Source organism: Oenanthe melanoleuca, chromosome 3 (genome assembly GCF_029582105.1).
Source record: "Oenanthe melanoleuca isolate GR-GAL-2019-014 chromosome 3, OMel1.0, whole genome shotgun sequence".
NCBI lineage: Eukaryota > Metazoa > Chordata > Aves > Passeriformes > Muscicapidae > Oenanthe > Oenanthe melanoleuca.
The window spans coordinates 68,943,494-68,956,780 of record NC_079336.1 but is presented as its reverse complement, the minus strand read 5'-3'; the positions used below and the strand labels follow the sequence as shown (position 1 = coordinate 68,956,780).

Sequence of the window (13,287 nt, the reverse complement as noted above, 5' to 3'; positions counted from 1 at the left end):
ATTGTTAGCTTTTGTTTTCACATAAGTACTATTATTCATTTTTCACTGCAGCATAAAAAATACATCTCAAAGAATGGGAAAAAATAAGAGAAAAAAACTACAGTACATACTATAACTACTGAAATAAACAGGTCAGTGACTTTATTTTAGCAGATATTAAATTCCTTAAAGTCACCTTGGTGGCACAACCAGCATGGAAGGGAAAAACTACAGCCTAAGGAGATTTCTCAGTCTAAAGTGAATCACAAGTCCAAGAATATCAGCAGCTTAGAACATTCTTATGAATTTAAGTACATCTGAACTGTGTTGCTTCATGTTAAACAGAGTTTGGGTTCCACATCCCTTCAAGGGTAAATAAACAATTTTATTTCCAGCTCTTAGGCCACTGAACCTTTAGCTGAGACTTATACTTCTTCAGCCCCCTGAGCATCAAGTCCTAATCTCTAAATCAAAATCTACAGTGATTCCTCAGCTACAACTGCAGCCTTGATCAAAATACCCTCAGTACATTCATGCAATATTTTCATCCATATAAAGTCAAAACCACTACGAACATGAATCAGCACTGCTGTTCCCACTTTATAGAAGAGAAACTGAGCAAACAGCTCAGAATTTCAGCTACTGCTATGCATGGGTATCAACAGCAAAATTAGCAGGCATATTAATCTAAGCCTTTAAAACTGCCAATTCTTAGGTCTATAAGAAAATGCAGTTTTAAACCTAGCACAAAGGCAAACAGAGAACCAAGTTGCCAACAGACTGGCACAAATACTGAAATCAGTCTCTAATCATTTGCATCTCACATGCTGATCAAGTATTAATGAAAAGGAAGCAAAGCATATTTACAACTTAGTGTATTTTGGCTCTTAGTGAACAATGAAACTGTTTCTACAAAATGAAGTTTTATGACAATTTTGAAAAAACCTTCAAAGTCAAACACAATATTGATGAAACACCAAGCTAAGCATTTCCTTATTTTCCAGATTCTCAGTCTGTGCCTACCAGAAGTTTCCCTCTTCCAGTTCTCAGGTTCTTCTCTCAACCTACATAGCTGACTCAAAGTCTTTAGTTTCTTTTTAATTAATATTTTACCACAATAAATAATACTGTAAATATTTCTAGAGACAAGATCTCTGAAATGAAATTACTGCCACCTGCTGATCATCTGAGGAACTCCAAACCATTGCTGTCTAGCACTTACCTTGCAAACACAGTACCACTCCCACCAGGAAACGTGTAAGGATGCTGTTTGCGGAATACGTGACCCACTCTGCTGCAAGGGATGATTTCCAGGCTCCCACCACATTGCCAAACTCTGAATGAGATCTCTGAAATAAAAACAGGAATGAAAGACCAACATCATAAAATTACATTATTTTATATTATATTGACAGAGAAGGCTTTTAGTGATTGTTCTGAGAAGATCAAGAGAGGTTTTCTAATAAATTCTAGGATAAGCAAAGGCACATATCTAAGCATTTACGATTCTGCAAGCTCAGCAGAAATAAACATAATATCTTGCAAGCAAAATGCGTATCTTCTCTTATCTGAAGTTACCAGCATTGCCCAAATCCATAAACCCTGCTGCAATTTGCTAGTGAGTTGTGCTTTATCTGAAGGGTAAACAATAGTAGATACATTAAATAAATTAATGATCTAGTTTGTAATAAAAATTTTCAGCTGAAAATTGAATAACTGAAGATAAGTGAAATTAAGGCAAACTAAAATAACCAATAGATTTGAGCTGCTTATTACAGCAGATAAATAAACACTCCCAAAGTTATATCAAGTCGATGTTGACTTGAGCATAGACCAAATGAAAACATAACTCCTAAAAAATGAAGGTTATGGACAGTACACTTCTAAGCCAAACTAATGATCTGAGCCAGCTAGTGAGGACAAGAAGGCCTAGAAATATTTAGACACATTTCTCCACTTTCACATGTGATAGCAGAAGTCACCTAATTCTGAGAGAGAACTTTTCCACATCAATTCCAAGTCAGTGCAGTAAGAAGGGTGCCTCCAGCAGCACTGTTTCAATTTTGATGATTGCCCCTTTAGTCCAACAGTTGCTACTAGATAGCCTTAGTTTCAAGCCTCTTCATAACCACTGAGTGTCTTTCCATAGGACAGCTCTAAATAAAAGTCAGTCTATCTTTTATGACAAACTAAGTGGCATGTCCTCTTCCCTCAGAATCCCTCCTCCTCATACAAAGAATAACAGCAGAATTACTTCAAAAACGAAATTTAGAAAAAACAGAACATACATAACCCCCCACAACCACAAATTAGAGAATATGTCATCTTGATTGCATGTCCAGGGAAAATTAAAAAAAAAAAAAATTCTAAGTAAATAAATAGAGATGCTGTGATTTCAGCTGTTGACAGTGTTGACTGTTTATTCTTAATGGCCATATTCATTTCCTAGACAGTCATCATAGTTCAAGCTATAGACAGACGATACTCCAAAAACATGAATGGCAACATTGTCTTTGACAGTAACTTATCCAGTTGAATTCACATGGGATGACAGGCAAAACTTATTTTTAATTTTCGCACACCTTCCAGCACTTTATATTGTGAAAAACCTCTGAAGAAAAAGTTAACATTATGTAAAATAGCTCAGTGAGCAAAGGACTAGAATATAGGGAGAAGCAAACTAATTCTTGTTTCCACCAACATGGCTTCTAAAGCCTGTAATGGAAAAGAAAAAAGAATATATAGCATATAAAACTCAGAACAACTCCACAAACCCCCTTAAGACATCTCTTTTGTTATACTCCAACAGTAGGAAATGTTACTACCAGAGCAAGTTCAATGGACATAATTTTTAAATGAAAAGGTATAATAAGCAGCATGTCAAAAATTCTTATGAGATCAAGTTACATCTCTGTAACAGATTTGTTATTTTTATTAGAGCATGCCATCAATACAGAAGACAAGGAATGTCTTACTCATTCCTTGATTTTAGGAAAACTAGTAAGAAAAGCTAGGTTTCCAAATTAGACCCAAACCTTCTCATGGTCCACCAGTTCTCTGGTGTACTCCGAATCTCCTAAGCTTATCAAAAAGAATCATAAACATACTGAGAATTGGAGTTTCTGAGTTGGAGAAGAGACTGAACTAACCTTGATCTACTTTTTCTACAGCACACACACATTACCAGTTAGATTTAGCAACAGTTTGAGAATGTACCTATCTTCATGGTAATTTGGGTAATTTAGAGAAAATACTGCAGGCTCATCTTAAAATTTGTCAAATTGATACTGACATGTGAACAAAACCTCACAGAACAGCTGTTCTGTACATGCTTGAAGGAAAAATGCTATAGCTTTTATAAATGAATACGATGTGCAGAATTATTTTGTAGTCCATTTAGCAGGTTATTTGCATGTAACACCAAGCCCCTGATGTAGAGCTATGCTTGAGAGTAAAGAGGCCTGACAAGTGTGCACACTGAATTTTAAACTGCACATCACAGATTTCCAGTTATCTGGTGCATGTGTCATTTATTGCCAATTAAATCATATGCCATGTGATTTTTACTCGTTTTCAATTAGTTTGACAGCTAGGAAGAAACCATTAGCTGCCTTCTGCCTGTTTTTCAGGCACCCCTAAATCTGTATCTTCTTCCCAAGGAGGGGGAAGAACTGAATGCAGCAGAAGCAATATAAACATCTCTTGGCATCCTTGAGAGAGAAGCTGTTGTTTGTGATCTCTCCTGCTATCAAGGCCTCAATTATCAAAGCATAAAAGTAGTTGCTAAGTGATCAGAAAAAACTCAGTTGCTTAAGAACACGCTTGTAACTAATCAAATATTTAAGTGTTCAAGTGGCAAAAGTGGTTTTCAGAGTGAATAAGAGTATTGCAGCATTAAATGTATCCAATGATTTTCCAGGACATTTATAAAATGAAAAATTATTATGTTTACATTAGTACAGTTTAGTAATATACAGCCAAATAGTGAAACAACAGAAACATGGAATATAACTGCTCAAAACACACACAGGGTTTCCTGGAGTACTGCATGGTCAGAGACAGGACTGCAGGGACACCACTTCAAACTTTTCAGTGTGTTACAGCAGCATTAAACATTTGGTTGCCATGTCTCCATGCAGCAGACATTTCCCTGTAGGCTAAGCATATGCTTAATGCATATGCAGATTTAAGTAACTCAAAATACTCGTTTACAAGTTCAAGGTATTTCAGGATTTTGCAGCTAGCATGTGCAGTAGAGAAGCTTTATCCTTAGAAGTGTTCCTAAAACACACTATTTGGAATGTCTGAGATGCATCTCTACCCCCAAAAACTAAACTCATGACAAACTGGAATTCTTGAGGAGCTGTAGAATTCTGTCCCTTTCAAATCTACTTTTTTTTTTCTTTTAACACAAGTATACTGGTCTTAACTTGCAAAAACCTTTGTACAACACTCTAAAATGAACAGCCAAAAAAACTTGCTTATTCAGATTTAACCAGCAGGTCAAAGGAGAATGGCTAAAGCACAAGTTCTATCAGCCCCTTCTCCCTTTTGCCTAAACCTCACTCACTTCAACATCTAAAATAAAAGACTTACAGAAAAAATATCTTCTCAATCATCAATATCTCATATGGCTAAAGAAAGGGTATAAAACTACAAAATTCTTTAAATTTAGATGCCAGACAGCATACTACTGGCAAAGTGCAGAAAGAGATAATTCTTCAGTCAGCTAAGTTAATTGATTTAAGGTGTATATATTAACATTAAATTCATTCTCCTGTATTCTACTTTTCATGATTAAATTAAGCAACATCTTAAAAACATGCCTTCAGCTGTCAGCATTTAAACATTATTATATTTAATTGCCTATCTGCAGCCTGCATTTTTTTACCAACCAACTTCTGTTTCAAAAAAAGTCTATGCCCAATGAGCTATTACCTTTACTCCCTCATGTTTAGGATATAATTTTTAATTTGTTATAATTCTTTCATTGAAATTAACGTTTTGGATTTTGCCAATAATGTGTATGAAATTTAAACACTGGTTTTAACCCTCTTTGCACAAAACCAGGGAAACCATGACTCCTTAAGAGCAAAGAAAATGGTGAAACCTGCTTTCTTTCAAAGCTGATCAGAAGGTAAATAATACACATACCTAGGTTTTCTCCACCCCAAACATCCATCATCATGTCATACTTCCCTAGTTCTTCAAAATAGGATTTGTCCATCACAAATAATCCACCAGCTATCATGGGTGTCCTACACAAACAAGAAAAATTAAATTAAATACTTACAGAACCAGGAACATGGGGGCAACTATTATTTGCACATCAAGATTAATATCTCCATGAAAAAAACTGGCAATGTTTTTGAATGCAACTTAGTATGCATCTATGACTTCAAATGTTGTTTCTACACATTTCTATGGCACATTTCTGTGGCCAAGATCACCTTCTGAGGCAGCTTCCAAAAGTCCATTTGGCTCACAAGTCTCTCATTTAAAGGGTGGCAATTTGTGCCAGCAATCAAACATTAAAACTGATGCTGTATTTTTAGCCCTCAAAACACACCAACTTGAAACAGATGTTAATGTTTCTTAAGGATAAATAATTTACTAGTGTGTTTTAAATTATTTTTAGAATACCATTTATTTCTGAGAGTCTCATAATGCTCCATATAGATGAATGAAATTTCAGTATTGATGTAAGATATAGTAAAGATACTCTTTCAGACTCAGAGAATATGACTTCTAACTTTGCTTAGTTGCAAATTAGAATCTATTTGAGAAGTGGTGATACAGACATACTTTATGGGAGCAACTGGATTTCCTTGTCGTGCTCTTCTTTGCTCTGGTGTCATGTAATCCCACTTGAATACAAGGTTCCAGTCAAAGCCTTAAAGAAGAAAAGTAAGATGTTAAAATTACTGTGGTCATCATTCAACTTGTGATAACATAATGCTCACTAAAACAGCAGGAACTGTAATTAAAGTGAAAAATTTAAACTTGTGCAAAATCTGGGTAGAAAACAAACAAGGAGTCCAGATAAAAGGTAAAGTAAAAAAAAGAGTAAATCTCAACCACCAAATAACTTCTGATCTCTTGTCTTCATCTGTTTCACAAAGTAGGAAACCCAAGTGGCATCCTTACACCAAATAGAAAACATCTTATGATGATCTTCCAGCCATTACAAATGCTCTCGACAACCTTTAATGAATAACTGCATTTCCACTCTTTAGCAGTGATCTCATATTTACATTGACACAGGTTTTATGCAGTACTCTTGGAGTACTCTAACAGCAAGAGCTCTCAGTCATGAAGGTCACAACAAGTTATGTAGGTTCCACTTATCTTCTCAACATTCATTTAACTTCATACTTTCCCACGGTGTTTTTTAGTACATCATGGTTTAAACCTGAGGTAAGTGCTAGAGCACCAAAATCTTACTTTCCTTATGCACATACATGTAAGTGTGAACACACAGTAACAACTGGTTTGGGACTGTCATGAGTTAAGCGCAGAAGCACAAAGATCACCAGAACAGACAAGAACAATAGGTCACCTATAGCAGCTTCCTACATTAGAAACATTAAATTACCTCTTTTAGGCAATGATACAGAGCTGATATAGGACAAACTTCCTATAGGAAACACTTTCACAACAGTTTTTGTATTGGGTTATGCTCATAATCATGAGGATCTATTAAAAAACTGCACAAGACTCCTAGCCCTCTCCCAGTACACCTAGGAAATCAGCCTTGTAAACTCTGCCTGCTGCCAAACACATTTAGATCCTATGAGGTCATATAATGAATGATCTCCAGATTTCTGGTGCACAGATGTCAATAGTTTTCATTCTCCAGTATAAAGCAATTACTTGGAGAGTTAAGTGGAGAAAACAAGCTAATGTAAAGAGAAAACAACTGCAGCCCTACAAAGTGCCTGTCTGCATCCGTAAAGATGCGCAGCAATGACTGATGTAGGAAGTTAAAAACTCGGCAGTTTTCATTTTAACTCACGAGATACTTATCACACAATACAGAAATTACCCTGAACAGTCTTTGCAGCATGCATGGCAGCTCCCTCTCTCCATGCCTGAGTATTTAATGAAGCATTGTACTGTAAAAATGAAAGACACTTACCCTACTCCAAAACTACAAGCAGCAAAACTGAAAAATGGCTACAACACACAGTACTCCAGCCTCCAGCCTGAAGAGTAAAACAAGTTCCAATATTTCCATGAAGTTAAAAAGCTGCATTTCATCCCAGTTAGCCAGCAAAATTACTTGCATCTGGGAGAAGTTGAAAACCCCACTGTTCTCCAGCAGCAGCAGTGAGAGAGTTAGTGTACTCCAGTGAACACAAGGGGTCTCTTTTGGTACACAGCACTCTCACAAACTGAACAAGTGTAGAAAATCTCTACCCATTCAAAACCGGTTTTCCGTCTCCATTTTCACAGACTCTGGGAAAAAACTGCACTCAATGAGATAGTATCAGTAGCTCTGTAAAATGAGTATTTTTAAACACAGTGCATATCCAATATGAAACTCTATCCAGGTTAAACTGCATCACAGGCATACTCTAAATTATTAGATCTCAATTAACTACAGCTTGTTCCAGTAATTAGAGTGTTTCTCAGGATGACATAAACACTTTTGGACACCACCCCCGCCCCCCTCAAAAAAAAACAACCAAACAAAAAAACCCACAAAAAACCTGCAACATGAAGTGCATGGATTTAATTTTGGCCAGACTTGGGAATTACTTCAGATGTGTCCACTTAGGAAAAGAGTGTGTACCACTCGCTAGGTTGCTTGTCTTGGGTGATTAAGTTCTTCCAAAGACAGACCAGGCACAATTGCTGTCCCATCTGTTTCAACTCTCCATGCTTCAGCCACACAGACACTGTAGCTAAGGTTGAAAGCATATTTTGGTTTCCAGTGAAAGTATCCTGTGGTGCCAAATGCTGTAGTGCCTCTAACATGGCTACCTGTCTTTTGGGAACTGACATTATTTATACATTATTTATATTTCAACTGACCCTCAAATAGCTTGGCATGCTAGTATGTGCAAAATTTCTATTAACCTTAAAAAAAGACAGTTTCTCACTCCTCAATCAGAAGTACATAGTCTTCATGCACCTTAAAAAATGAAAAACCCAATCTATGATTGTGTATAAAGAGAAAAAAATGAATACTAAAAAGTAATAGATGAATTAATGAATTGGAAAATGTAGATTCAAAGACAAAGCATGAAGGGCAGTAGCAAGTGAAACAATCTCTCAATCCTTTCCCACTTTACTAAGAAGAATTTAGCATGAACTCAGCAGCAACCAAGCTAAGGTTTAAAAGAAAGAATTCCTTCTACTTCTGTAGACAACAATAAAAGCCACATAATGGTACAGGGATTTATGTAGTTAATATTTAATGAATAGATTGGGTAAAGGCCTTAAGGTTTAAGAATGCTGGCACACACAACAGCACAGAACTATGCATTAGCACATTGTGAATATATGCACCATAGGTGTAATTTCAAAACATTAATTAAAAGGATATAGAGCCTCCCACCTCCAGATCACTGGTGAACTTGTGACATTCTATTTGCATAATATGCAACATTATACAAATATTGCATTTATTTTAGTTCAGTGCAACAATCTGAGTGACCATTTAGAGACTAGAACCTGAAAGAATAGGTTGGAAACTATTTATTCCTTCCTAACTCAAAAAGTCCATTCATAAAAGATGGGACACCATGAGAACAGCACTTGAATTTTTATGTTGTAGCTCATCTTACACCTTTTATGCAGACAGTTTGGTTTCCAGGGTTGTGGGAACAATTATTTACAAATAATAGTTAAAAAAGGGGTAAGTGGGTACAGAACAGCTGTTTTAAATATTAGATTCTTGCTGGCACTGAAGTAAGTTTTAAAAATCTGTAATAAGTAAGGAGTTTAGCATTTAGTTGCCCTCTCCCTCTTTGAGAAAGAAGATGAGAAGAATTTTTTTATTTATTCTTATTTAGGGCATCAAAAGTTTTTTTCTATTTGCCATCAATACTTTACATTGCCTAGACATACTGTAGTACTTCTCAATTTAACAGGGGATTTTCTCAATGGCAAAGATATAAACACTACAAATTTTCATGGTCACATGTGAGTGTTTTCACAATTACAGATCATGGCTAACAAACATTTGTTTTTTAAACACATTCCAAAGCCTTCTGCTTATTCAGAAGAGTTTAATTTTTTAAGCAAACCAGCATTTTGAAAAAAAACTCATAGACACTGCATTGTTGATGGGCTTCTAAACTAGTGAGCAATTAAAGCCTATGTTATCTAAAATGAGAACCATAAGCTCTGGTTATTAGCTTTTTCTGACACATTTACACAACCCTACAAACCTTGGAGCAAGTCTTGCATATCGGTAAAAGGCAGCATAAACTCATAAGAATTAGTATAATAAAGATGAACTTTCAAAGCAGAGAATAAGGCCAATTAAAATCCAAGCCAAGAAGCAAGTGACCTACAGAACTTGAAACTAGATCTATGAAAAGGAAGAACAATATGTTAATTGCCCATTCCACAACTGCAGTGATTATGAGCTTTGATTCTTGATGGGTTTTTTTTAAAGTCTGTATTCCAGTACAGGTACATACCGCCTTTTAAATCAGCTGACGCCCCCACGTACTGGAAGTTGTCCATATTAATTACATCAATAATAGGAGACACAACTCTGGTCTTGTCCTAAAATAAATGTTAGAAAGTAATATTGAAATAATGAAATCAATAGATAGAGATTCAGGCAGGATGTGATGTTGAACAGTTCAGCAGGATTTCATTAGCATGTCTCCCCAGCTCTCCCCCTACTTCCACTGACGGCTCTGAAGAGCCTGTGCTGTGAATAGCACTGCTCAGCACTGCTTCAGAGAGCAGAAACCATAGGATATGACTGGAAATCCTCTTTCTATTCTAGGCTACTTTTAGTCAGTAATCCCCCTCTTCTGACTTGCTCTTGAAGAAGGCAGCAAACCTGTGGTTCTAAAGGCAGTCAAGCAAACAGCCCTTCCATTCTTACTTTTAAACCCAATGCAAAGAAAAGCATCCAGGCAATTCATATTTTCCACAGCAAGTCTCCAGCCATGCAGTGGACTACAGTCTTATTATTTCAACCTTCAAGGGACACTTAGGCCTTTCTGCAATCAGAAAAGTCTTAGCTTAATGCCAATCCATTTCACACTTGAAGAATCACACTTTAAAAACAGATACTCAGATAGGAGAGAGAACCTAAAAAGAGCACCTCAAACTCATGAATGCTATTAATTCCAGCAGCCAAGATTTCAGTGGTACAGATAACCACGGTCTTCTGTCCACTCACGTCTCGTATACTATTCTGAGCAAGGTTAATTATTTTAACTGATGTTTTTGCCAAAATAGTTTAAGAACAAAAATCTTTCCAACAACTCCATATGCATCATCCAGTAGTATCACAAGACCTCAGTGTTCTAAAATAAGACTCATCTAATGTTAGAAATGCAGTATCATGGTTAAGCCAGTTTGTCTCCATGCTTTGCTTGAAATCAAAATAAAAGTTTTGAGCTGCACAATTAACATCATTCAGAGAACAGAACTTCAGAACAGCATATAATCACATCTGTGAACATTAAAAAAATGTTTTGAACAAACAGGAGATACTTTGGTAACTCCTATTATAGAGAAACTGTTCTCATGGTTAAAAAAAATACAACCTAACATCTCCATTTTAGGAATTTATTTTATGTCTTGAAACAACAACACATATATTCTAAACAGTGGTTCAAGCAATGTATCTGCCTTGCTAATCAATATTATAGAGAACAAATTGGAACCAAATCAGTATGAGAATAGCTTGAGCCCATAAGAAGATACTTAAAAGCAATTTAGACAAATGCTTTGTTTGGTCCAGTAAGAACCTTTAACACCCATTTTCTTTTATTGTACCTCAACTATTCAATCTCTGCTGATTTTTAATAAGCCCTAATTACGTAAATGGCATTTACTAGGTCATTCTGCCTGGGTGAACAAAAGGTCATGAATTTCTGTATCATCCAAAAGAACTCAGGCAAACCCAAGAGAATTCAAGCTGAAGACTAAGCAAAAAGCTGAAGACATATTACTTTTTACATTTCCTTTACTGCTATGCCACCCAGGCCAAAAACCTGCTTTTATGAGAGATGTAATATAACATCTAATCTGGTCTGCTGCTAAGAATTAAATAGTTTGGTCTAAAGCAAACTAGAAATACAAACAAAAAAAGCCCAACCTGTCATACTCCCTCGTCCATTACATCTTTAGCTCCTGTTTCTGCTAGTGGTAGCCTCAAGCCCATGTTTGCAATGGCAAGCAAGGCACAGTTTTGATAGCTGTGTTGTACTTGGGAGGCAATTGCAATTTACTGCACCTTCACTGCACTTCCTGTGTGAGTGTGTGTGTACACCTTCCTACATCACTGAAATGCTTTAGATGTACCCATGCCCTTATTGTAGGCATTCCATGTGCAGTGATAGAATTAAGAAACTCCCTTAAGTAAAGGCTGACTAGGCAGAAGGTATCAAGCCTGTCCAGTTATTCACAGTATACCTATGAGCAAAAAATACAAAAATTAAAACAGCCTTCCTTTTGTTTCTTACTTATTCCTTAGCTGAAATTGAGACAGTTTATACATCTATGCCCCTCTCTAAAAGCATTTTTAAAGATGATTTGGTTTTTTTTTCAAATGGTTCTACTTAGCTAGGTTGCACCTCGTGGTAAAAGCTGCCCAAATTATCAGGTGCCATATTAGGCAGAGCTTCATTTAGGCTTCAGCTTATCTCCACTGAGCTGTATAAGCAGGTAGCATGTTGTCTCTATAAATCCAGGATTTCCTCAGGCTTTTACTGCTAGCCTGATTATTTCTATCAATATCAGTGAAACACTACACTAATGCCACTTGCTACACCTAACATATTTAAACAGCACCCAGTTGTTTCTCTGACAGCCAAATATCCAGGCCATGTACATTCAGTCTGAAGTATCAACCCCATATTGTTGACTTGAAATTATGGAATTTGCTCAGTAGCAAAGCACATAAAAACCTTTTTACAGATTCAAAGCATCTTAAGGTGATGCTTTGCAGAGCATTAGAAAGTTGTTAATACAGAGACTGCTAAAAAAGAGCTTGTGGGTCTCCAAATTACAAAGTTCACTCATTTAAAAGACTAGAAAGCAGCTCTCCCTTTAATAACACCATGGATAAATAAGTACCTTGCTTTAGGATAATTTAACATAGAAAATCTTTCGTCTTCTAATGTAAGGCACAAATGGAAAGCCATGTACTTTTGGTGAAGATAATGAAAAGAAATAGCCTGTGAACACTGCAAGTCTCTAGCACCTGGAAATTTGTAGCAAACTATTTCATCTTGACAATTTATAAGGAAGTTATGAATACTCTAGAAAGTCAGACCTTATATATTATTCTCATAAACCATGAGAGATTATCTTCAAGATTCTGCATGCATTGCTTCCTCCTTGTAAAAGTCTCAAATCACCTCAAACATTAAACTTCGCAACACTCAAGAGAAAATATAAATGTTTTCCTTTTAGCATTGTGTCAGTTAAAAGTTGACTCACTCAAAGTCAAAATAGCTGAGACAAACATGAAAAAGCAAACCACATCTCACTTCTTAATCTTAGTTTTTTCTTCCTTTCAAGATCTTATTTGTTTAAGCATGCCTTCCTAAATGTGATAGAGGATTTATTGCTTTGCTATGAAAACAGATTAGTTCAGTTCTGCATCAGAATCTTTTAATTTATTTTTTTCATATAATTGCTGAATTCTAAGAACAGAATGTCAAAATATTTAGAAATTTGAAATTGAAGAAGCCAAGCAGATGAGTGTCCATGAAATTACTAGTAGCTATAGATATTTTCAGGACTGTGTATACTTATTACTATGCTGACATTTTTGGGGAATCAAAGGGTTAGCCTCCACTGTCTCCTCATTTAATCACATACACACACAAAAAAAAAAAAATCTAGAGGGCATAAAAGATAGCCTTAAGAATCAAGCAGAAAACCACTCTCCAGGAAGGAGCAAAGAAGATATAATAACTCCAGGTTACACCAGTATCTGTACACATTCTGAACTCTTAAGTGGTCACTTTGTATGTTGCTTCTGCATTACGCTTCTGCTCAAATTGCTGTAGAACAGTCCCTAGCAGAGTCAGACCCCCTCCAGAAATGCTGAGCAAACATAGCTGCTGAAAAAAGGGAGATACTCTAACCAAGAAACAGCTT

General features: G+C 36.1%; 1 protein-coding gene across 1 annotated transcript in view; it reads right to left on the bottom strand.

Annotated features, from left to right (window-relative positions):
* The window catches only part of GALNT2 (polypeptide N-acetylgalactosaminyltransferase 2), an 89,734-nt gene that overhangs the window by 12,267 nt on the left and 64,180 nt on the right, over nt 1-13,287 (bottom strand). The window contains exons 8-11 of the mRNA XM_056486586.1: nt 9,633-9,720; nt 5,785-5,872; nt 5,134-5,237; nt 1,202-1,328 (exon numbers count right to left, since the gene is read on the bottom strand). Coding sequence (XP_056342561.1) covers nt 1,202-1,328; nt 5,134-5,237; nt 5,785-5,872; nt 9,633-9,720 — 407 coding nt within the window. The remainder of the gene's footprint in view (nt 1-1,201; nt 1,329-5,133; nt 5,238-5,784; nt 5,873-9,632; nt 9,721-13,287) is intronic.